The sequence below is a fragment of the Solea solea genome, chromosome 6 (genome assembly GCF_958295425.1).
Source record: "Solea solea chromosome 6, fSolSol10.1, whole genome shotgun sequence".
Taxonomy (NCBI): domain Eukaryota; kingdom Metazoa; phylum Chordata; class Actinopteri; order Pleuronectiformes; family Soleidae; genus Solea; species Solea solea.
In genome coordinates this window covers 14,677,572-14,701,690 of record NC_081139.1, presented here as the reverse complement: position 1 = coordinate 14,701,690, position 24,119 = coordinate 14,677,572, and the positions used below count along the sequence as shown (strand labels likewise).

At 41.4% G+C, this 24,119-nt stretch overlaps 2 protein-coding genes across 4 annotated transcripts; both read left to right on the top strand.

Moving 5' to 3' along the window:
- The first annotated feature begins 184 nt into the window (after positions 1–184).
- On the top strand, positions 185–7,519 carry cstf1 (cleavage stimulation factor, 3' pre-RNA, subunit 1). Of its 2 annotated transcripts, none has more exons than XM_058632795.1 (6): positions 185–286; positions 609–824; positions 1,329–1,606; positions 1,695–1,892; positions 2,082–2,472; positions 6,189–7,519. In XM_058632795.1, exons 2-6 carry the CDS (start codon positions 656–658, stop codon positions 6,446–6,448), a joined length of 1,296 nt encoding a protein of 431 aa, XP_058488778.1. In that variant the 5' UTR covers positions 185–286; positions 609–655; the 3' UTR covers positions 6,449–7,519. The 2 variants fall into 2 exon arrangements, with proteins under 2 accessions (XP_058488778.1, XP_058488780.1); XM_058632797.1 differs by having other exon boundaries at positions 187–276.
- Positions 7,520–8,094: 575 nt separating this feature from the next.
- cass4 (Cas scaffold protein family member 4) lies at positions 8,095–21,519 on the top strand. Of its 2 annotated transcripts, none has more exons than XM_058630581.1 (7): positions 8,095–8,328; positions 16,708–17,130; positions 17,761–17,844; positions 17,952–18,068; positions 18,758–20,047; positions 20,256–20,333; positions 20,458–21,519. In XM_058630581.1, the coding sequence occupies exons 1-7, from the start codon at positions 8,326–8,328 to the stop codon at positions 20,872–20,874; spliced, it is 2,412 nt and encodes an 803-aa protein (XP_058486564.1). In that variant the 5' UTR covers positions 8,095–8,325; the 3' UTR covers positions 20,875–21,519. The 2 variants fall into 2 exon arrangements, with proteins under 2 accessions (XP_058486564.1, XP_058486562.1); XM_058630579.1 differs by having other exon boundaries at positions 8,096–8,328; positions 20,256–20,339.
- Positions 21,520–24,119: the final 2,600 nt, after the last annotated feature.

Here is a 24,119-nt window from a genome sequence, read left to right as displayed (position 1 = left end):
GTGACAAGTGTGTTCACACGACCAGAGAAGATGGACCAGTGTCTCTAGGTGTCCGTTAAGCCCGTAGTATCGATGTCCCAACAAACGTTTATTAAAATAAAAATCTGTTTAAACCATGGCTGTATTATAAGAACTGGATAGAGCACCGCCCCTTTGGCTTGGGTTTACGCGAGACAACTTCCTCCCTCGAAGGTTTGTGACGTAGGACGCAAGTTACGTAAAGCGTAACGCACGTTTTGGTTTTGTCCGTTATCGCCATTGGAACTTTGCAGAGGGGTAGATATATGTGTGTATTTATTGAATATAGAAAGTATAATGTTCCCGCCATTGCTTTCATTTGTCGACTCCGTCAGTCCAGGGTCTCGCCTGCGCTCACATTACGGCTGTGTTCCCCCTGCCTGAGCTGTAGCAACGAAGCTAACGGCATTAGCAGCCATGCTAATGAAGTTCCATTCATTGACTGTAGCTGGACACAACAATGTAGTCTTAGCTAACGGGAGTGTGTTTAAGTAGCGTTGCTGCATTAGTTGGTTACTGCTACAATAATGCAAATGGAACAATAGGATGTTTGTTTAGTTAATAAGATACATTGTTGTCTTTTGTTGCAGCTAAGTTGTCAGCGTCGACACTGTGCCTCTGGTCACACTGCCACAACATGTATCGTCCCAAACCGACTCTGAAGGACCGACAGCACCTGTACAGGCTCATCATCAGCCAACTGCTCTACGATGGATACACCAACATCGCCAACACTCTCATCAACGAGGTCAAGCCACCGACCGTAGTGTCTCCTTCTGAGCAGCTGATGCAGCTGGCAAAGATAGGTGAGTACTTGTTTGGTCGGTAAAATGTCAGAAATTGTTGATCAGTGTTTACCAATCCTCTACCGCTTTATCTTTATCCTGTGCCAGTCTCAGCTGACATATGGTGATAGGCGGGGTACACCCTGGACAGTTCGCCAGTCCATCACAGGGCCACATAGAGACTAACAACCATCCACTCTCACGGTCAACTTGGTGTCCAATTTACTTAATCGCCATATTGTATGTTGGACTGTGGGTATAAATCTGCGAGCCCGCAGAAAACCCATGCACACACTGAGAGGCCCTTGTTCTGACCAGGTTAATGACCACGATTAATTTAGTAATTGATTAATAATTGAATAATCGGTACAGTCCTATACTGCACTTTACATAGGCTACATTATCCCCACACACTACACACATTCACAGTTGCGTAAAATATGCATTTTTGCAAATTGTCAAAATAACATGTTGTGTTATTCATTTAATTGACCCTAAGTGTATACATTTTCCAATCTCTTTCAGGGATGGAGAATGATGACAGTGCAGTTCAGTATGCCATTGGGCGTTCAGATACAGTGGCACCTGGAGTGGGTATCGATTTGGAATTTGATGCTGACGTCCAGACAATGTCCCCAGAGGCATCAGAGTATGAGACCTGCTATGTTACGTCTCATAAGGGTCCGTGTCGCGTTGCCACCTACAGTCGCGATGGCCAGCTCATCGCCACTGGCTCTGCTGATGCCTCCATAAAAATCCTAGACACTGAACGCATGCTTGCCAAGAGTGCCATGCCCATTGAGGTGAGGCATTGAGAATCTTGGTGGACGGACTGGATATTATGATTATTCTGACTCATGTTTTCTTTCCTTTTGTTTCTCTGTATGTCAGGTGATGATGAATGAGACCGCTCAGCAAAACATGGAGAATCACCCCGTGATTCGGACACTCTATGACCACGTTGACGAAGTCACTTGTCTTGCCTTCCATCCGACTGAACAGATCCTAGCTTCTGGCTCAAGAGATTACACCCTCAAACTGTTTGATTACTCAAAGCCATCAGCAAAAAGAGCATTTAAACATATACAGGTCACAATTACATTTTTTTTTGTCTATCCCAGTATAAATATTTCATTAAAAAGATGTAAGGTCAAGATGATGCATTGTATTGACAGTGGCTTTACAAATGTAGAACTCTATCATGACAGAATTTAAATTTTGCATGACTCAATCACCACATCTTTATTCAGTCTAACCTTTTTATCTTTGTCTCCACAGGAAGCAGAAATGCTGCGTTCAATCTCCTTCCACCCATCAGGTGACTTTCTGCTGGTTGGAACACAGCATCCCACTCTCCGCCTCTACGATGTTAACACCTTCCAGTGCTTTGTGTCCTGCAACCCACTGGACCAGCACACAGACACCATTAGTGGCGTCAGCTACAACCACTCAGCCAACAGCTATGTCACCTGCAGCAAGGATGGCAGCATCAAGTTGTGGGATGGCGTTTCCAACCGCTGTGTGACCACCTTCGACAAGGCGCACGACGGCGCTGAGGTCTGTTCTGCCATCTTCTCCAAGAACTCCAAATACATCATGTCCAGTGGCAAAGACTCAGTGGTGAAGCTGTGGGAGATCTCTACAGGCCGGACGCTGGTCAAGTACACAGGTAAAGATGACTGTTGTTTATAGTGTACTTTCACAAAAAGTTTTAAAAGGCTAAATCCCTTTTTAGCACTGATCTAAACTAGAGTTGTTCCGATTCCGATTCCGATGCCAGTATCGGAAATGCTTCCGATACCAGTATCGGAAATGCTTCCGATACTGCCGAAAATGTGGGCATCGGTATCGGCGAGTACTGGAGGCCATGCACCGATCCGATACCACGTAATTTATTAGAGCTCCGTTAGCTCTGACACGGTTCTTCTTCACCGCTCTTGAAACAGTTGCGCTGTGCTGTTTTAGAGGTGTGAAGAAGAACTGATCACCTGAAACCTGTAGACAAGGAGCTAACGTTAGCTCATCATGTCGGCGGGTTGGCAGTATTTACCAGTTAGCTCTGTTAGCGTTGTTAGCTGCGCTAGCTCTGTTAGCGCGCCTACAGTCAAACTGGAGCGGCCCGTTGATTAAACGAAAAGAACAGCGCTACAACTTACCAGCGTACCTGTGTCCTGCGTATGTATGCCTCTGTTTTTAAAGTTTAGCGTTACTTCAGAGACTCATTTTAACAATCTGGAGTCATGTAAAAATTATGTCACGCGCGACCTTTTACCGGTCAGTCGTCATGGAAACATGAAGCTCTGCCAGTGCTGCGGTGTTTGGACCAGAGTCAAAATAAACGTACAAGCTGAAAAACGAAATAACATATTACTGGTAAAAATAAATGGTGTCCATTTGCTTTATTTGTTCATGTTTTACAGAGGGTTTAACCTGAGCCAAACCTTACCACCAATGATAATCATATCACAGTCATGTTGGCGTAGTATGATATATATATTTTTTTATAACTCACTGGTATTGGTATCGGTACTCTGTATCGGCCAATACCCACAGTTCAAGTATCGGAATCGGTATCGGGAGGGAAAAAATGGTATCGGAACATCTCTAATCTGAACAGATAATACAGAAACAAACATAACAAACCATTTATATCATGTAATTATTAATGCTATATCTATTTGTTATATCTCACATGCTATTTTGGGCACAGTGCTCAAAGTGACATGTGTCACATGATTCAGTTAACACCGTTCATGATTATCGTGATGAGTGATAATAGATACATTTGATTTATATATAGAACATATTTCAAGGTTCTTAGACATTTTACAGGTCATAATCACAACATTACACATTATAAAATATTAAACGTATAAAGTACAGCATTATTTGCTCATGATTTTAAAAGTCATGATGTTATGGTACTGCAATTGCACATTGAAATTGTGCAAACTGACATTATTGAGTTTCTCGTGGACTTGGAAAAAGAAAAACTAAACCCCCTAGACCCGACCAACTGCCAAGACTACCAACAATAAACGGCTGCTGTAAAAAGGTGGCAACTTTTTTTTGGCCAGGCAGTGTATGTTGGGAGACCTGTTGCTGTTAACTACTGTGTCATCATCTGTGGAGTAATTATGATGAATAAAATGCTGGGAATTTGTCCACACCAAACTGTAATCAGCATGACACATGCAGCAAACTCAAGCAGAGTCACACAACAGAAAAGTCCCACTGACAAAAACAAGCCACAGATGGCAAGAGATTTGAGATAAACATTTACATGGCTCCAGTGTAGGTGGTGAATGGAGATGACTTCACACCACTTTAGACCCAAGCTACTCTAGCAAGCAGCTCCTACTAAAATAATCCACGTAGCCAATATATTATATAATTAATAAGCTTATGAGCTTGTTGCGAGATTATTTTTGTCATTCTTCTAATGAAATTGCAATTTAAACCAATGCACCAAGCAAATTGCAAAGGCACACACTTTTGAAGTTGTCTGAAAAGGTTCTGGATGTGAGAACACAGAAGTTGCTCCAGACCTTTTCCTGTCAGCCTTTATGTCAAAGTATTGGATAATGTTTGAGGGAGTCTATGTGAGAATACAGCAGGAAAAGCACCTGACAATTCACAGCGAGCACATCCCACCTGTGACTGTGAAAGCAGCGCCCTCTAGCTTCCTAGCAAAGAAGCACTTATTGTTTCAAACCAGCGAGAAGGGAAACATTTACATGTTCAAATACAGCACAGAACAAGTTCAAATTGTTTCGTTTCCATTAGAATGTGCTAATATAGATAGATAGATAGATAGATAGATACTTTATTCATCTCACAGAGAAATTCAAGAATATGTTACCAAATAGAAACATAAGAGGCATGCAAGTACAGTCTAAATATAAAATGAAACATATATATAAAATATATATATAAAAAATTTAAAAACATTGAAAATAAATGATTTATAAATCAGAAGGTTGCGTCATTACAGTGCAGAGGTAAGTGTGTGCATACACATGTACATGTGTGTGTATGTTTCATGTATGATGCAGGTTGAAGAGTCTGATGGCATGGGGGTGGAGCAGGACATTGACAGCAGTCTGTCACTGAAGCTGCTCCTCTGTCTGTGTATGGTCCTGTCTAGTGGATGGTGTGGATTGTCTATGATGGACAGGAGCCTGTTGAGTGTGCATGTAATGTAATGTGCGTCGCTCAGCTATGGATGTCAGACTGTCCAGTTCTGTGCCTACAACAGAGCCTGCCTTCCTTATTAGTTTGTCCAGGCGTGAATGGAGAGATGTTTTTGCAGTTTTCACACTTTCATCACATTATCATGAATCCAATCTCACCAATTTCATACCCAAAACAACACGGATTACACTAAAAACAAGATATAGATACGCAAAAAAACACATTAAATGTTTTGTTTTATTTTCAAGGGCAATACAAAATGAGCCCTGTCTGTGTGATATCCTGTCGGTTCTTTTTCTGCCTTGCCGTCATCATGATATGACATAGTTGTGTTATAGTGGTGGAACTAAATGTCCACGTTTCCTCTAGAACCCGCAGCTATTTTGGTTGTGATTAGTTAACACGTTTTTTTTGTCGTACTTGTCTTTTACCAATGTTGTATCAGGTGGGCTAGTCTGTTAGGGTTGAATCAATACAAACTGTTTACACTTTAAAAAGTGCGACATAAACCTCAAAATAATCAATAACACGTTCAATATTAGTTGGGAGGGAAAACAATCAAACACAATTTATCCACATTAAATCCATATAAATAAAACCTAACCCACTTACTCGTGTTGACAAACTTAAAACTTTCAAAGCAGTTTGCTTAAAAATGTACAAGTGACTGCTTCTTCTTACCGCTTTTCATCTTAGGCCAGGGTGATATGGCCTTAAATTAAAAAAATTGCCAATTTTCTTTACACCAAATGACACACTGAGGACGGATTGTTATCCGATCTACCAAACCACTTCGAGAGGTGGTCCGCTCCACCCACAACAAATACGTTAGCTGACATATGATGGGGTCTCCGAGCACAGCTAACGTGAAAGCAGCGACCAAACTTCATAGTCTCCTCTAACATGAGGTTAATGTTGTTGTTGATATGGTGGTACACAGGTGTAAAGTGACCTAGTTAAACGGTTGAATACTATGGTAACAAACCATTTGACTTTAAAGTGGGTTCTGTTAGTGGTCGATGACAACCATTTCAGTATGGGAGTGATTTTCTTTGGTGAGTGTTTAGAAGACTGTTGGTGGCAGTCTGATGAGTCAAGGAGAACACTTGGATTTCTAACAATGGAGTGAGAGTTTTTGGAAAGGTGACCAGGTGCAGTTTCTCAACATGTGTTGTCCGTCTGCTGTTCCAGGAGCAGGCTTGAGTGGTCGCCAGATGCACCGCACACAGGGCGTGTTTAACCACACGGAGGACTACGTGCTTCTGCCAGATGAGCGCACCATCAGCCTGTGCTGCTGGGACTCTCGCACGGCCGAGAGGAAAAACCTGTTGTCTCTGGGACACAACAACATTGTGCGCTGCATCGTCCACTCACCCACCAATCCCGGCTTCATGACCTGCAGTGACGACTTCAGGGCCCGTTTCTGGTACCGCCGCACCACCACAGACTGAGACACATCCCACTTCCATGTTTCCAATAAATCACAGACCTTCTCTATCTCATGCCCCAATGTCAACAGAGAACTAAACTGAGTGGTGGTTACCTCGGTTGCTGATCTCATCACTGTCTCCTGATCTGTGGCAGCTTTAATTTGAAATCATGCACTGCGGGAGTTACCTGAATGTACTCTTCGACACAGTTTTATCAGATGCTCTCTCAAGGGCATTAATGGTGCTCGTTAGGCTCACATAGGTTCCCCACATTAAGTAAGTGTTACTTTTGCATCTTTTCCTACAGTTTGTCCGTGGCACCTCTAGCACCGCAACTGCCCTCTGGTCAAGAGATGTCAGTTGTTTTGCTGCCAATCACTCTCCATGATTATTAACTTCATGATTGAACTGTGCAGTCTTTCTATAACAGAAATAGCTTTAGGCCTGGTTCACTCTGGATGCGCGTCGCAGTTGTGCTGCGTCTAGCTCACATTTGTTCATGTGTTCTTCTCCCCACACCACCAAAATGATTATGACTTTATCTCTGACAGAAAACCTCACATGTTTTTTGTTTACTCGTACAAGGTTGTAAAATTGTTTAAAAAAAAAATAGAATATTTTATGTTTTTAATGTTTTCAAATTCAGTCTCTACACTAAAACTGCAGTGAGAGGCTTCAGTTTAATGTAATCATGCTGGTGATAATGTCTATATCAGATCTCTCTGTCTGTCTCACGTCCGTTTGTTGCAAACGTTCTCATTTGTTAACGTTGAAACACAACCACAACACTGCCGTGACACTCGCAGGGCATCCAGTGTGAACCAAGCCTTAGGAAGTGACGGCCAGCACAAAGATGATAAATGATTACAGCAGGAAAATCAGTTTCAGTACTAGAATACTGCCAACTTAAAAAATGAATGAAAATGACACTCTGAAGTCTGTTTGGCCTTTAAATCGCATTGGAAATGTAACTGTTGACTGGTATGTCGTAATTGACCACAGACGTTGGTTAATGTCTCCTTCACTTTTTTACTTTGTCAGTTAGATTTTTATTAAACTATTAAAAGAAAGAAGGCTCTTCTCTGAACTTGACGTTGAAGTCACCCTCATATCCTGTCCATATTTTATGACGACACTTGATGCTGCAAAAATGTAAGAATCAGTTTTCTTCCTAAAATTCATAACCCTGTTCCACTAACATAATATGTCTCCTAAAATTTGTTTTTGCAAAACTTTATTTAGTATCACCACAATTTTGAAAATGAATGCTACAGAAAAATCTTTCCCAACTGGAATTTGGCAATCGGCATCCTCAGACTGAAAGTTCATCGTGACCCCAGCACCCCATTTGCATTCTCCAACACCCAACTCGACTCTCCCAGATGCTGCTGTCTGTGTTGCCTAGGCAACTACAAGGAAACCAACAAGAATTTTCGTTGTCAAACAAACTTCCCCCTATGCTTCCCTCGCAATTCTGCCTATCACTCATAACAAATGAAACATGTCAAAGTTCTAAGAAAAGAGGAACCAAAATAAAAACTAGTGAGGTGCTTTCTGCACCGGAAAGATAAAAGTGAAAGAGGGTAAAGATCCATGAAATTGAGGGGTAAAAAAATCTAGATGGGTGGGGCAGTTACAGAGAAGGGGGGGTGTCTCTGGCCAATGGCACTGAAGGAAAGCAGCTCTGTCAATGACATGGAGTTTGGTTTCCCCGCCCAGGCAGTAAAAGAGTCTGCCTCAGTGACAGCTCAGACAATATGCTTGAGAAACACACAGGAGGAGTAAATCCCCAACAGTTCTCACACACACTCGTGCTGGAGATGGTTCACTGAGGACTCACCGCTCCTGTGTGGACACACCGATTCCTCTGAGTGGAAGCCAAACAAAGCCGCTTAAACATGGTGAGTACTGCAACACACAGCATCAGCTTCAAAGTGTTTTACTTCAATGCACTGTTTTTCATCACAGCTCTGCTTTCATTCTGACTGACGCATAGGAATTCAGTATTTTAATTTTAAACAACGATGCTTTTAGTATCCACCCTGTTGTTGGCCGTTGCTCAGCCAGAGAAGTGTCCATGTATGGACCACCTGCTTGGATTTCACTTTAACATGCGGTGTCAGCTACCACTTATTTCTACACACAGCCCCTCAGAGGCGCTCTACTGTAGGCTGTAACCTGAGTGGCCTGATCCTCAGTTTGAGCTGAGGGGAAACTTTACGAGCCTCATTAACACAGAAGCTTTCACAAGTGAGATTATCATCTCAAATAAATGGAATGTTTTTTTAGTTAATTATACTTTGATTCTTAGATGATTACATTTACACAGTAAAAATCATGATAATAATTTTGTAATAGGAAGTAATATTATAAGGCAATTCTTTTTTATTTCTAAAGTAGTTGCCAAGTAGTAGCTTGATAATAATAGAAAATGTTTGTAGGACTTAAAGGAGGATGAAATTTAACTTTATAATATGGTCATTATCAATTTTGATTCACAGTGTCATGCAAAGGTAAAGGTGAAACTCTAATGGTAGCCTGTAGTATTTCCCATTTGTAAGCAATTTCGTGCATAAATATAACTATAATTGTTGCTACCCATTTACTATTGTTATTAAATAGATGGACATTGCATTATAAATAAGTGGCATTACCTTAGTATTACATCCCTCTGACAAAGTTTTCACTATACCATTACATGTTTGGTATTTAACAGTTATATTGTTGTTATATGATGGAGCACTACTACTACAACATTTATGAATTATTTCCTGTATTTCTCTTATTTTTGATTTGTCAGAACGTAGAGCAATCGAAAACAGAACAAATCAAATTTGGTATAAGTGTTAATAATCCAGCTCTTTTAAAGACATTAAAACATGGCTGCTCAGCTGAATGCCTCTGTTCCCTCAGCTCCCTAACTGGAATGTCATGCAGTGAAAATGGTCTTAAATTTAAGAGTTGGACCACTCGACACCACTATACTTGTGAATCTGTTTTGCAGGTTAACTGGGAAATCATCAGTGCGATGTGTTTGCGTTGTTTCATCTTTACAAGTCAGTGTTTGTCACAGGACTCCCAGAGTAACTCCAGCAGCAGATGGAGAAAACATTAGAGTTATCTCAGTAAGAGTGGGGGCCTGCCAGGCCAAAGCAAGTCAATATTTGCTTTAAGGGTCTTTGTGTGGAAAATGCTTTCTAAAGCCTGAATGTGACTAATGTTTGAATGAAGCCTAATCTTCCCAGGACCTGTGTGTAAAGACAGGAAAAGGATATGTATCATCGTGATTTTTTTCCCATGCAAAGCAACTATATGACTGAGCTTTTCATGTGCATTGCTTCTCCAAGAAAAATAAATACTTGGTCAGGTTGATGACTAAGTGTCAGCTTAAGCAATCTTACTTCCGTTCTTTAAGGTTATTTTGTGTGGGAATTTCTTTCTTTTTTTGGGTTCATTGAGAGCTATTTTTGGTTCTGCCTTGTGTGCTGTTGATGTGAGTGTTTTTATCATCTGAGAGCAGGAGTCAGATAGTCATGAGGGCACACACACACGCACACACACAAATAAGAGAAGTGGCAGCATCCTCTTCACATCCCACTCACTTTACCTCAGAATTTAAGGGAAAGACGAGAATCTTTAAATAATGATTATAAATCATGAGTGAGAAAAGGCACAGTCCCCCTTGTGGCAGGGTTAGGGGATTAGGACAAATTAAAAAACATAAATCTACATCAGGCATGACATTTCCTGAGACATGGATACATTTATAAGCTAATGAATGAAAGAACAAATCAATAATATGCAGTAATAACTTGCAGTAGTGCAGTGGGAAAAAAAGTTATTTGAAGGAACAAATCCACAGAGAATTAATTGTTTTCTGACCTTAGAAGTTTCCCTGAGTGCTGAGGAGCAATTTACCATCTTTTAACTCATTGAAATGTTTAATGTTCAGCTTCACCATTCTCCTCAACACTGTTTCTCCAGCAATAACACACAGTTTCTTCCAGTGAACAAAGGCTAGGATTCAGGTTAAAACCTGCCCGCCACTGAACAACAGAAGCACAATGTTTGTGAATAACTGCAGCACATACTGAATCATTTCTATTTAAGGTAATAATAGTACATTTGGGGTTGCAGATTTATTTTCACTCCTCAGAAAAATCAATTCATATAGGTTTAAATATGCACAATTCAAAACATAGTAATACAGGCGGTTTGTCTTTATATTGTGGTGTTCTAACGAAGAAGTTCCTCAGTTGCAATGAAGTAATAATAATAATAATAGATTTTATTTGTATTGACTCACAAATACAGAATGACCCCCACCCCCCCCAAAAAAAAGATCCTCATAATACTCATGCGTCACATACACAATTTAACTGCTAATTTTCACAACTGAAGGAGTATTCAGCACAGAAGTGACAAAAGGCAGAAGCAGGACTGAGGAAATGTGAATATAAATAAATGTGAGCAGTGAGATAAGTTCCTGCCTCAGAGCAGTGAGCCTGCAGAGCGCTCGTTATCTTCTGCTCCTCACATTGTCCGTCATTCACTCTTTGTGCTCGTTCTGTTAGCTGCTACACAGGCCAATACAAATACAAACGAAATGAGCAAATAGATTTGTACTTTTAAACATCTTTAGATAGCTGCACCGCTAATCTAGTTCACTAGATTCTCTTAGTACACTTCTTAAGACATAAAATCAATACCTCCGTAGTCTTACTTCCATATATTTGTTGTCCTAACTCAACTGTTTTGCAGCCAAAATCTGACAGAGTAATTATTTAGTCTTAACCTACCACCATAGTTCTGTTATTTAAACCTAACTCAATGGTTTTGCAGCCCAGTAGATGTATTGTCAAAACTTAAAGAGGAACTTTGCAAATCTGGCTGTTTTTGCTCCTTGTGTGTACCGCTTTATCCTCACTGTCGTAAAAACTCACCGCTCACGCCTGTTTCTAACGAGACCCGAGACCTCGCGATTCCTGATTTTGGGCCAGAGATCTTGAAAGGCTCCATATCTCCCCGCAACAAGACATTTAACCATCACAATGACTCCGAAGCTGTTGCATCACAGTAAAAATCCTGCATAGTTCCTCTTTAACCAAGTCGTTTTAGCCTAAATCTAACTAAATCTCTACCCCTTAACTGTTGTTGTAATACCTTAACCAGCCCAAAGTCTGTCCCACATGTCATCCTACCTTATCCCTTAGGTCACATGTGTTCAGTTATATGGCATATTCAATTTTGTTCACAAGACCAATACTAGATAGCTAGAAACAGAGATCACATCCGTTTCCCTCGTTTACTTTCAAACCTCTGTCTGTTTCTGTACTTTCATGCTGCTATGGTTGTAGCTGTTCATGTGGAATGTTGATTGGTCACCAAAGTTCTCATCCATTTTGTTTGTGTATAATATTTTGACATAGTTCTCACCAGTTCCAATACAGGAAATACCAGGGCAGCTCCAGCAAGTCAGTGTCACTGCCACAGAGCCTAAATCATTCTCCGAGGCTTCTGCTTGAATTTATTTGGGTTGGAGACGCGGTTGACAAAGGTGATTTTTCCATGGACCACATCTGATCTTTTTCAGATGGTAAAATTGATCATCCAGGAACAAATTTCTCAATATGTTGAAAGACAAATTACTGGAATACCAAATGTCTCGTTTAGTGTTTTTCCCTCTGTTTGCCCCTGTCTCCTGTTGTTGTCTTAATCTGAGACACTGTGGGAAAGTCTTGAATGTCATATTTATGAGCAGACTTCCTGTCCCCATTTAAAAAATAAATAATTAAATAAATAAGAAAGATCATCTCGTTATGTGGTTAATGAAGATTTTTCTAATTTCTAGTGAACGCTCAGTCCTGTGTGCGGGGCCTTACAGATGTCTGAATGTTTAATGGATGAGGTGCTGACCTGACCCCGGGGTCGTCCCCTGACTGTCGAGGGGCAAAAGGTCTCAGTGAACTAAGAGAGTGCAATTCCCACACTGGGAACTGCCTCCTGGTCTGGATTCTGTTTCAGCAGCTCTCTGGGACTGAACACTCTTTTATTATATTGACATAAGCATCACTGCATGTCTCTCCTCTGTTTTAAGGTGCAATAGGAGACATTTTTTGTTGTTACTACTATAAACATTCCCCATGATGCAAATGCAAGTGATCTGAGAATGAACTCCTAGAATCTTCCCATTGGCTGTTCTACTAAAGCTGTAGACACACTACAAGATTTGCCAGAACCCACAATTCAGTTGGGCAGAGCCTGCTCCACTCCGCACTAGTTGGGCACAGTTGGAACAGAAATCTGTTGTGTGAGGGTAAGCCAAATGTTTTAGATGTGTACTGATTACTGACCCAACTAACAAACACATCGCCAACAGCCAATGAAAAAGAGTAGGTGGGACACAGGAAATAGTGTCAGAAGATGAAGACAACAGGAAGGAGTGGGGATATCAAAACAATGATGCCGATGTTTGTTTACCCTGAAACGGTTACTCTCGTAAACACGGTCGCTCTCGTGAGAGTTTCATGTGTGCAGTCATTAAATGTGTCTTTTTGCTGAAACCAGTCGGTTAGTGTGCGCTCCAAGTCTTTTCAAAATCAGTAAGTGGACTGTGAAAGTTGTGCAGTGTGTCTTCCGGCTTCTCTGCATGTGGGTCCCTTTGGTGGAATGATTGCTATTCTAGCATCTGTGACAACTGCCTAGGCTGCAAAGAAACCTACACAAAGGGAAAAGCAAAGGCAGTTGCATGATGATGGCATTAAAACTTGTGTCAACATCTGTGGAGCCTTTCAGAGATACAGAGATTGCCTTCAGTAGTGCATCTGTGCTCATCTAATGGGAGAGACTCAAGACAGGGGCTGCGATGCAAAAAATGTTAGTATTTAACACCCCTTTAATGAGATGAGACTCCACATTTTTCTAGCAATGCTGAAAATGCCTCCTGCAGCTTTAAATGAGGAAAAGCACAGTGAAATACCCGTTGAATGCCCATCAATGCCGCTTATACCTCTTAGGCGCTTCAGGGAGCTACAGTGGCCTTTGCATATCAGGATGGATGTTTGTTGTTGGCGTCGTATGCTTCTGCATCAAAATGCTCTGGGCGGTTTACACAAGATGGCAACAAACAAGGATCTTGCCTATAGTACAAACATACTTATAGAGAGTATACTCCAGCAAACGTATACGGAACACTGCTTTTGTCTCATTTATCCTGAATGAGCCGTTTGAGAGGATAAATCAAAGCATTATCTGCGCTGTGTCTGACGGGCCGGCGTTAGTTTGTGAATGGGATGGAGCAGAGAGAAGGGAGAGGCGAGGCAGCTGTGCAGTTAAAGTCCTGAAGGCCAGCTGTCAGAGGGGCTGATCAGCACAAGCAGGCGTATGCAGGAATCCAAAAGAGTCACAGCTGAACCTGACTTTGTTACTGTATTCAGTGATCAACACAGAGTCAGGGGCACAAGTAAACACCGCTTGTTGTGGAAAGAACGGACGTCTTCTCAGAGCAAGTGACGTGAATTCTCATGAATTGTTTTGGTTGAGTCGTGGTTTTAACAGTGGTATTTCTTTTAGGTGACACGAAAAGAATCAGGTCACCACTGGGCTTTGAAGCCAAATGAAACATTTACATTACATTTTATTATGGATGAAGAAAATGCAGTGCAAGTATGAAAGACTTTGTGGCGATGATGATGATGATGATGAAATCAGTTGCTTGTGTCATCTTAGGATAGTGCCAAACTGATTATTCCAAAGAGAAACTAGAGCAACATAAATCTGGCTGGTGTGTGTTCGCTGACTGTCATCTGAGCCTACGTAGTTTGCCTGCATGTCTGTAGCATGACCCAGAGGATTAGGCAGGGAGATTGTTGAGGCTTGGTGTGTGTGTGTGTGTGTGTGTGTGTGTGTGCTCCACAGGCCTGCATCCCAACAGGTGCTGTGCATGTTGGTGCTCTGATGGTGAAAGGGCTCTTTGTTGAGAATTTAGAGCCTGAGAGCTTCAGACACACACACAGACACACGCAGGCTTATCAGCTGTGGCTCGTGTGTTTGTTTGGCTACATTTCTGTCTGACTCAGTGCACCATCACTGCTATATTTGTATCTCTGTATACTGTATGTGTGTGTGTGTTACCTTTACTTGCATCAGTAAAGGAAGGAACTTGTGTAATTAATTCGTTTTCTGTTTTTTTTCTTTATTACAAATTTCAGGAACATTAATACAAACATATTTAAAGAATAAGAAAAAAAACTGAGCAACAAAAAAAACTACATAAAACAGCAGATACTAAACAAAAACAACATACCCTAAAAATACCATTCGAAAATCCAAAGCGCAGAGCACAGATTGTCGCCCCTCTGGCACCATGAATACACAAGTAAAGGTGTGTGTGTGTGTGTGTGTGGGGGGGGCGCGCATTTACTTTTACCTCAAAAGTATAGTGTCTAACCTCTATAAGATACTTCTGCTTTTATGAAAGACAAAAACTGACCCCAGGCAAGCAAGTACGACACAATTTAGCTGTCAGTAACTCAAAACACATCATTAACTTGTGTCTTCATATCTCAATATTTTTCTCAATGTTATAACATTATACAAACAAAACAACCGAGAATATCATCATCATTATTTACATCCCTGCCGTCCTCAAACACTCAAACGCTCTGTAGTTCAGTCATCATTGTGTAACTAAGTTCTCTGTGAAAAATATCCACACCGCAGTTCCGAGCCGTGTTATTGGGTGGATGGCAGTGGGTGGAGCATCATATACTTGGAAGATTCGTCACCTGTCATGTCTCGCATTTATGTTTCTCAGGAATAATAATAATAATGAGAAATCAAATGTCTGCACACGAAGTCAAACCACAGCGTGTCTGCTGGCTGTCATTTCCTCTCAGCCCCGTGGTTTTGTTGTAAAGGCCCGTTTCATCATTTACAGCGAGTTTCTCACACTAACAGCTAATACCACAGAGAGGATGGCAGTGAAGGAAGGTTTGCTCACAGCAGCGCCATTTGTCACATATAAAAAGAAGCTGGGTTTGTGGGTTGCTCTGATGGTGAAGGCTGCCTCAACACGTGGCAGAGGCTTTGTATGTGCAAATGTCAATGTATTTTTGGAGCGATGAGCGTGGATGCTTGTAGGCCTGCAAGAGGAAGCTTTGAGGAAACTTGTTTTTTTTTTCATTTATCTCTTAATAGGAAGTGAAAATAAACAAAATGAGTGAATTCATAGCGTCAATTTTGATTTTGTTTCATGGCCATGCTAACAATATCGGAAACATGGCGACGACTACTGTTGTCAAGTCTGGTTAATGAAGTGGCAGTGCAATGTTTTCTTGTGATGCAGACATGCAACTTGTTGCAACATACAAGAGGAAATGTTGTCATCAAGCCTGCGTCAGCAAAAAAAAAGAGGCCGGCAATATTTAGAAACACAGTTCAGGTTTTGGTCAATTTCCTGCAATTTGCTACATTACGATCAGATAACTGTTGCTTACCAAGGTTCTTGATGTCAAGTATATAGTGTTGCTTTTGTCATGTTAAAGTTGCTGTCAGCAATGTCACCTTTCGAGCTTCCTTCCTCCTTACCTCACTCACTGTTTTCACCACTAAACAAAATTCTCACCAGTAAGAGGACGTAACGTCCACGAGTACAGTGCGACACCACATTTCGTAAGATTTCTTGATATGTGATGAGTCTACCAAGCAAAATACCGCCACAATGTTAAGTTTTTTCCAGAAAATACATTCCTTACAAAACAAAATTCAAGAATGCAGATTAGGCGTCTGGGAATGTAATTTCTAGGTGACAAGTTTGGACAAGCAATAATGTGCTGTGGGATATTGGAAAAATATTACCCCGATTTTTACTGTCAGTGCCTTCAAACTGATACATCATCCATGCAACTCAGTTTTTGGTTCAGAACACATAAATTCTGCTCCAGATATGCCTGTAGTTAAGTCCCCACTAGCCCTGCTACTGGCTCCGTTTTTGTTTGAAAACTCAGGGGCTGCATATTAGTGTGGATGGGCAAAAACATGTCACATGACCACCGACCCTGATGAAAACAAATGGCCCAAACTGTCTACTTAGTCAAAATAAATAATTCCTTCCCGACACTACTCCATAGTTTTTTTAGCTTTCTATAACCATTACATTTGTCAGAATATAGAGCTACTTAACACAGATTTTAACTACATGATTTAAGTGACACATCTACATTATGTTAGAACCTCCTGATTTATGCATGTATTTTTTTTCTCTCTTCTCTTTATTTTAGAACAAACTTGCCATAGCTCTGTATGACAACACGGCAGAGTGTGCAGATGAACTGGCTTTTAGGAAAGGTGACATCGTCTTGGTGGTGGATCAACACGTGGCTGGCACCAGTGGATGGTGGATGTGCTCTCTGTATGGACAGCACGGCCTGGCCCCTGCGAACAGACTGCAGCTCCTTCCACAGACTGACACCAGTGCAGGCTCTGTACGCCACGCCATGGAAAATGCCAAGTCCGCTGGTGATAAAGCTGATGACTGTATGCAAAATATCTACCAGATCCCCATTGTGCCTCGAGCCCCCAGCAGTCCAGCTTATGAACGCATGGACATGATATACAAGGTCCCGTCCACTCCCTTATCATCGTCAAGAAGTCTAGTTCGTTCGAAACTGAAGCACAGCACAGAAGGACCCGAGAGAGACAAGGTACGAAAAGGTTTATTTGTTACAAGTGTGATGCAGTGTTTATGTTTGTTAATCTATTGCTCTCAGGTCAGAGTCAGTTATTTTCCTTGGGAAGTATTCACTCTCATGATTAGAGCGGTAAGCTGCTGGAGAAATGCAATGCTGTGAACTCCCTGCTGGCAAAAGAGCTTACAGATGGGGGACCAGGGGCCTCTCCATGGGGACAGGCATGCAGCACTGGGGTCTTTATGGGCCTGTAAAAGACAAACAGACACAGACTTCAGACATTTTTTAACTGCTAACAGCAGCACATGCCACCAGAGACCCCAGAAAGACAGAAGTGTCTGTACGGGTGCCTATGCGGCACAAGGTGAAGACAAACACACCCAGATGTTCACCATTTCCTCCCCTGCTCCAGGGGAAGTCCTCTTCCCTTCTACAGTAGCCACCTAATATTCAATGAGCGGCATGGTTTCTATTTAAGAGCTGCTTTAATTGGCCAAGTGTATGCGTAATGGGCTTCTGTGGCACTCTCATCAGGCTTCAGAGCAAAAACTGTCCCCATAAATGAATCGATGCAGAGGTCAGTGAGGTAGATGCTGCTTTGATGCCGTCAGTCCTTACATTACAGCCTCTCTGCTTTATCCACAGCACTCTCCCTTTAACACTCTGCCCAGTCGAAGGGGGGAGGTTTATGATGTCCCGAGCCAAGCAAGACCAGCTTCTCTCTTCGCTGTAAGCTCCCAAAAACAATACACAACAAATATGCATCATAAGTAGAGAGTGTTTAAAGATGTACTGTTCTGATATCGCCACTGATTTTTGTCATGATCTATTTGCAGGCATCAACAACACCAAGACACATGTCTCGAAAGCACTCACTGATTCAACTTTCCGAGCTGGAGAAGAAATTTGACGCTCCAGAGATTTCAAGGTGCAATAGTCCAGGAGACACTTATGTAAGTTTCAGACATTTTGATGGTTAAAAAATGATTAGTATAAAAACAAATTGTTCCGTATTTGATAAATGTAAAGTTTCAGTAATATGCTTAAAACAAACCAACAGACACTGTGTGATGAAAAAAAGCACATGAGTCTGTGTCAATAAAGATGTGTTATCTTATAGTATTGAGTGTAGGTCATCTGTGCTTTGGCAGCACTCAGAACCTAAGTCGCAGATCAACAAATCCCTGCAGCTATGCACATTAAATGAAGAAGACAGATTACAATTATGAAGCCAGACTTATTGTTTTGGTGAAGTTTGATGGGTCTAACAGTTAAGTTCAACTTACCGAGGTCACTAAAATCAGAAGAATAAATATTTTTGTAAAGTAAAGTAAAATAAACTAAAATATTGAATCATATCTAAATGATATGGTAGAAATTGCTGATATAACTGAATTAAGTAAATTCAGCAAATTATTTAGCAGAGTTAGCTTGAGTAAGTGATGAGCCATCACACAGTCAGTGTAGACAGCTGCGGTTTCAAGAAAAAAAACAGAAAGTCTTTAATGAATTGAACTTACATTAGGCAAAAGGTAAAACTCAAAATGGAAGCAGATGAAAAGTAAAGTAAAAGACAGGTGCTTCATTCCTGAGAACCTTAACCTGTGCAACAGCGATACTTACAACCTTGTTTTGTGCTCAGGTGTATGCAGTTCCACCGTCTTTGCCTCAGGACCCCAACTATGACATCCCCATTCCCTCGGCCAAAGAAGACCAACAGAAAATGATTGGTGGATGCAACACTCTTCCTAGCCCCCGCAAGCCTGAGTGGATCTATGATGTGCCAGTGAGTCCAGAGAAACCAAGTAACCCCCAAGGCTCCTATGACACCATGCCACACAGAGGTGTTTGTAGGCAGCTCCATGAAACTCTTCCAGCTCATGCTTGGTCCATTCAAAGAGGCAGTCCAACGTCTTCAGTTTATGACATACCAAAATCCAGCTCTCTCGATGTCTCCACTTCACCCAAAGCTGTGTCAGTCCTCCCAACTTACGACAAACCCCCAACTCAGACACTTACAGAGGAGTCGGTTTATGCTGTCCCACCCAAAGAGGAACAATTTGCCCAAGTTCAAAGTGATCATGTGCCCCTAGAATACAGAGGTGACTCAAACAATGTTTATGAATTCAACAAGGTACAGCAGCGGTGGAGGAACTTTGTGGCCAGTACGTCTTTCCGCAACCTTCCAGGAAGTGGAGAGTCATTGGTACAGGAGAACAGCGAGAGAGGTCGAATCCTGCGTCTTTCAGCAGCAGACAGTCAAAGAATCAGCACGGCCTCCAGCTCTTCCACCAGTTCTTGCGACTCCTTGGCTCTGAGCTCGTCCTCTCCTGAGCTCTTGCGAGAGGTCACGCTCAGCCAGGAAGAGGCCTGCCGCAGACTTCTGGACCTGCAGGAGTCCATTTGCAGGGCTGTACCCCGGCTTATGGAGTTTGTCAGCAGTCACTGGAGGAGCAAAGAACATCTTCAGAAACACATGAAGGAGATCCAAGAAGCATCAGAAGGAATTGCAACTTCTCTGACATGCTTCTTAAACTTTTCCCTGGATGTGAAGGGCAATGCACGCCGTCTGACTGATACCAATCTTCAGACGAGGCTCTATAAGCAGCTGTCAATCATTGAGGACTCAGGTGTGATACTACAACAAACAGTGAGTGCTCTGAGCATGGCTGGCTGGCCACTCAACACACTGTGCCAGGACCCAGGGCAAGTCCAGACACCTGACCAACTGGATCGCTTTGTTATGGTGGCGCGCACCATTCCAGAGGATGTCAAGCGTCTGGTTTCCATCGTCATTGCCAACAGCAAACTTCTGTTCAGAGCAGCACAGAAAGATTCAGAGACTCTCAACAGCACAGGTCAACCAGAAGCGAATGAAAGTCCTAACAGGGAAGGAGACTTAGAGGATGACAATGACTATGTAGAGCTACAGGTAAATGCTTTTATCCTACTTCTGCCTCTTATTCTGTGGTGTTTTAGGTAGTTGGCATGTGTAATGTTGCATTACTGCCTCCTTTTTCCTCTTTCCTTTCTTTTCCACTTCATCCTCATATGAAATATAGGCTACTGTGGTAACAGAATGAGGTTGTATCTAAGAAAAAACAAAATGTACTCAGTATTGTAATGTTTTTGCTTTCCAGACCAAGAATGAATTTGAACAGCAACAAAACAAAATGCAGGGAGATCCTAAAGAAAAGGTCACCCCAGTCTTAGATAAGGTACAGGTGAGTTGACACTAGGTATGACCTCTTGCTCAAAGAGCAGGATGGACTTTTTTGACATTTCCTGTTGTCGTTATTGTTGCTATCTTCACCTCCTTTGCTCCATTTCTCCACTCCTCAGGCAGAGAACAAGCGTCATTCCTTGGAGTCCAGCTCTGGCTCAGAAGAGCATCAAACACCGTCCCTGTCAGAACATTGTCGACTTTACTTTGGTGCTCTACAGAAGGCCATTTGCGGGTTTGTGGGAAGCCTTGAAGAGGGCCAGCCACCAGAGAAATTCATCTCTCAAAGTAAGCTGGTGATCATGGTTGGCCAGAGATTGGTGGACACCCTGTGTAGGGAGGCTCAGCGCAGAGGGTCCAACCAGAGCCTCCTGTGTAAGAGCAATCACCTGTGTTCTCTGCTGAAGCAGCTGGCTGTGGCCACCAAGAAGGCGGCACTGCACTTCCCAGAGAAGCAAGCGCTGCATGAGGCGCAAGAGTTTGCAAAGGAACTGGCCCAAAGAGCGCAGCACTTTCGGATATCACTTGACATCTAGCGTATACATATTTTCCTTCTTCTTCTTGTTCCTTTTCCTCTTCTACTTCTCCTCATAAGGGATTAGAAATAAAGAAGGAATATGTGACAAGAAGCATCCAGTAATGTTACATTGCAGATGCCAAATGCTGTAAAACACTGAAGAACAGCATTTGTTTGTACAGCAAAAGACATTATTTTATCAATCCTTTGTTTAGCTAACTATTTGATAACATTTATACTCAACTTCAGTCACCAAACAGGTCAGTGCTCTTCACCAAATACCATAATGGGTGCAGGTGCGGGTTAAAGTATGGAGCTGTGTATATATTTACTAAAATAAAACAATACTGTATTCAAGCATCTTTTTAAAATGCAATATAAACAAGTATGAAATATAATCAATTTTATATATTTTACAACAGTTTTATATTATATGAATATGGTTATCTATATGGATGTTTGTTTGTTCTTTGTTGTTACTTAATATAGTAAGATCTGTACTCTCCGGGATAATTTGAAATGTCTTCTTGTGAATACGTTTGTAAATATTCTAGTAAAAAAAAGACAAAAATGTGTTATCCATTCCCAAACATTTCCTTAACAAAAGACAGATAACAGCAGCTGGTGGATTTCTACTGAGATTTAAATTAAAAACTGAAAATGATTTGTTGTTGATGTCTATTTAAAGCATGCAAAATGCAGTTGTTTTAATGATGTGTATCTACGTGTTAAAACTTGGTGTCCAATCTTCCTTCAAATCTTCAATGGAAATTGCATCATTTAGATCCAACTTCCAAATTTCCAGTTTGGTCTCGGAGGTCTTAGTAGAACCAGATGTTAGCTTGTCATAAATTATTAGTATTAACTCTCTATGAAGGCATCCCCCCCCCCCCCCCCCCCCCCAAAAAAAGATTAAACTCTGCTACTTTGTAATGATTTATTTTTATGGAAATAACTTAGAAGGGGTTTTATTTATGAAGAGATTGTTACTATTATTACTAGTATATTATTACTTTAATATATAATCTCATATGGTGACTCACCACAGTTAATATGATCATATTGACCTTTCAGGGAGTCAAGAGGCTATCATTTGCTGTTGCTTACTCTTCCACACTCTAGATTAAAGCTGCAGTCAGTATGATTGCCAGTGAGATAGATGATTGTTGAATTTCATTCAAAAGACAATAAAATACTAACATTTGGGATTAAAGTACGTCTGACTCTGCCTCCATAGGTGGCGCTGCACCTCTCTATAAACTAGTGCGGATTGAAGCAGTTTCCTGTTGACATTTACGTCACAGAAAAGCAAACAGTAAATGGTGAGATAGGATGTGGTGTGGTTCTGTACGCTCTACAGAACCACACCACATGCAATGCTCTACAAATTAGATCGAACATGGCTCTTGTGGTTACTGTGTTGTTCTAAGAAAGACGCCACTTTAGTTCATACGTCATCCCCTTCTACTTCTGGGTCAAAGACCGGGGAGGAAATATTGGTGCATGGACAGAGTAATGAGTAATCAGACTATGAATCGCATTATCCAGGTATGTTAGTCTGACTAAGACTAGCTCGATTTAACCGAATTATCATCTTAGTCCGACTAAAATTGCATTTATACTATAAGCAGAGTATTAACTTCAGTTGGAATTAAAGGTCATTCTTGACTTGGGAAAAAAATTTGACAAAATAATTCCTCCTCAAGATCCACTTAACTTGTGGTTTCAGCTGTATCTTGATGGCTCAGTAATATAAAAGTATATGAAATCCTAACAGTTTACAGATCCAGATTGTAACAGAACCTTTGGTTGGAATTGTTTTTGTCAAACTACTTCAGATGGTAAAACTACAGTGTGACATTATTTCTCCTGACCAAAAGTCATGTGGTGCTCAGTACAATGTGGGCTTTACAGACTGATGCTAATCCCCGGGGTCAGTTGGAGCCTAGAAATTTATAATAAAATGCGGACATAGGCTGGGATATGCAGTTGGAAGGATGTAGACAGGAGGAAATGTAGAAGCCAATGTTTATGTAGTTGAATCCATACAACCAATACATGTGGTACTCCATTTTTGACCATTCTTTTTCAATTTCAGCTTTTTAACCAACTTAACAAAAACAATAACGTCATACTAAATTACAGAGTCTTGTTGTTCTCTGTGATGGAAATGACCTTCTTCCACTGTGCCGCCTACAAGTCAAGTCAGAGGTGAGTGTCATTAAAAAACAGGAAGTTGAGAGTTCCTGGAGCTTCAGTGTCATTTACTGAAAAACAACTTCCTGTCAGATAGTCTTTTTACCAGCCTCTGTTCTGGATTGCCTGTACCATTTATCTACTGCTCAAGCCACTTCCACACAGCTTGTACAGTGAAAACACTTGACATACGGCATATGCATGTGTGTCTGTGTATAATCCTATGAAAAATATGGAAGGTAAAATGACAGAATATTCAGAATCAGCTTTATTTTTTCTTAAATATCAATATCAATAAAGTGAACGAAAACACAGAAATGCACAGGCAGTCAGCAGCCATTCCATATAAAAACATTCATTATATTAAATCAAAAATAGAATGTATTTTTTATTTAAAAAATTGCAAATGAGGTCAGAATAAATACTGTACATATAGTGTAGTGTACTGATGGATGGTGGTGGTGGTAACACAGGCCACAGCTCTGAGATAGAAGTTGTTCCTCAGGCTGCTGGTGTTGGATCTCAGTTTTGTGAACCATTTACCAGATGGCAGTGGCACAAACTGTGTGTTTCTGGGTGTGTGATGTCCCTGAGAATGCTTCTGGCTCTCTTCCTCAGTCTGTTGGCATATATGATGTCAAGGTGAAGGGGCTTATCCTGATGATCCGCTGTGCCTCCCTTCACCACCCTGTGCAGGTCCTTGCACTGAGCAGCTGTGCAACTGCCATACCACACTGTAATGCCACCGGATAAGAAGCACTCAATGGCAGACCTGCTGAGCAACAGTTTCTGTGGGAGCTGGGCAGTCTGCGTTGACCCTTTTTGACCAGGCATGAGCTGTTGGCAGTCGGTGTCAGCTTATCTGAAACATAGACTCCGAGGTGATGTGTTCCACTGCTTCTCCGTGTATGCGGACGGGGAAGTGCTCAGTCACGTTTGCCCTCCAGAAGTCAATGATCATTTCTTTGGTCTTAGTTGAGGACCAGGTTGCAGTCAGATGTTTGACCTCATGCTGGTATGCTGTTTCATTGTTGTCTGAGATGAGTGTTGTTTGTTGTCTACTGAACA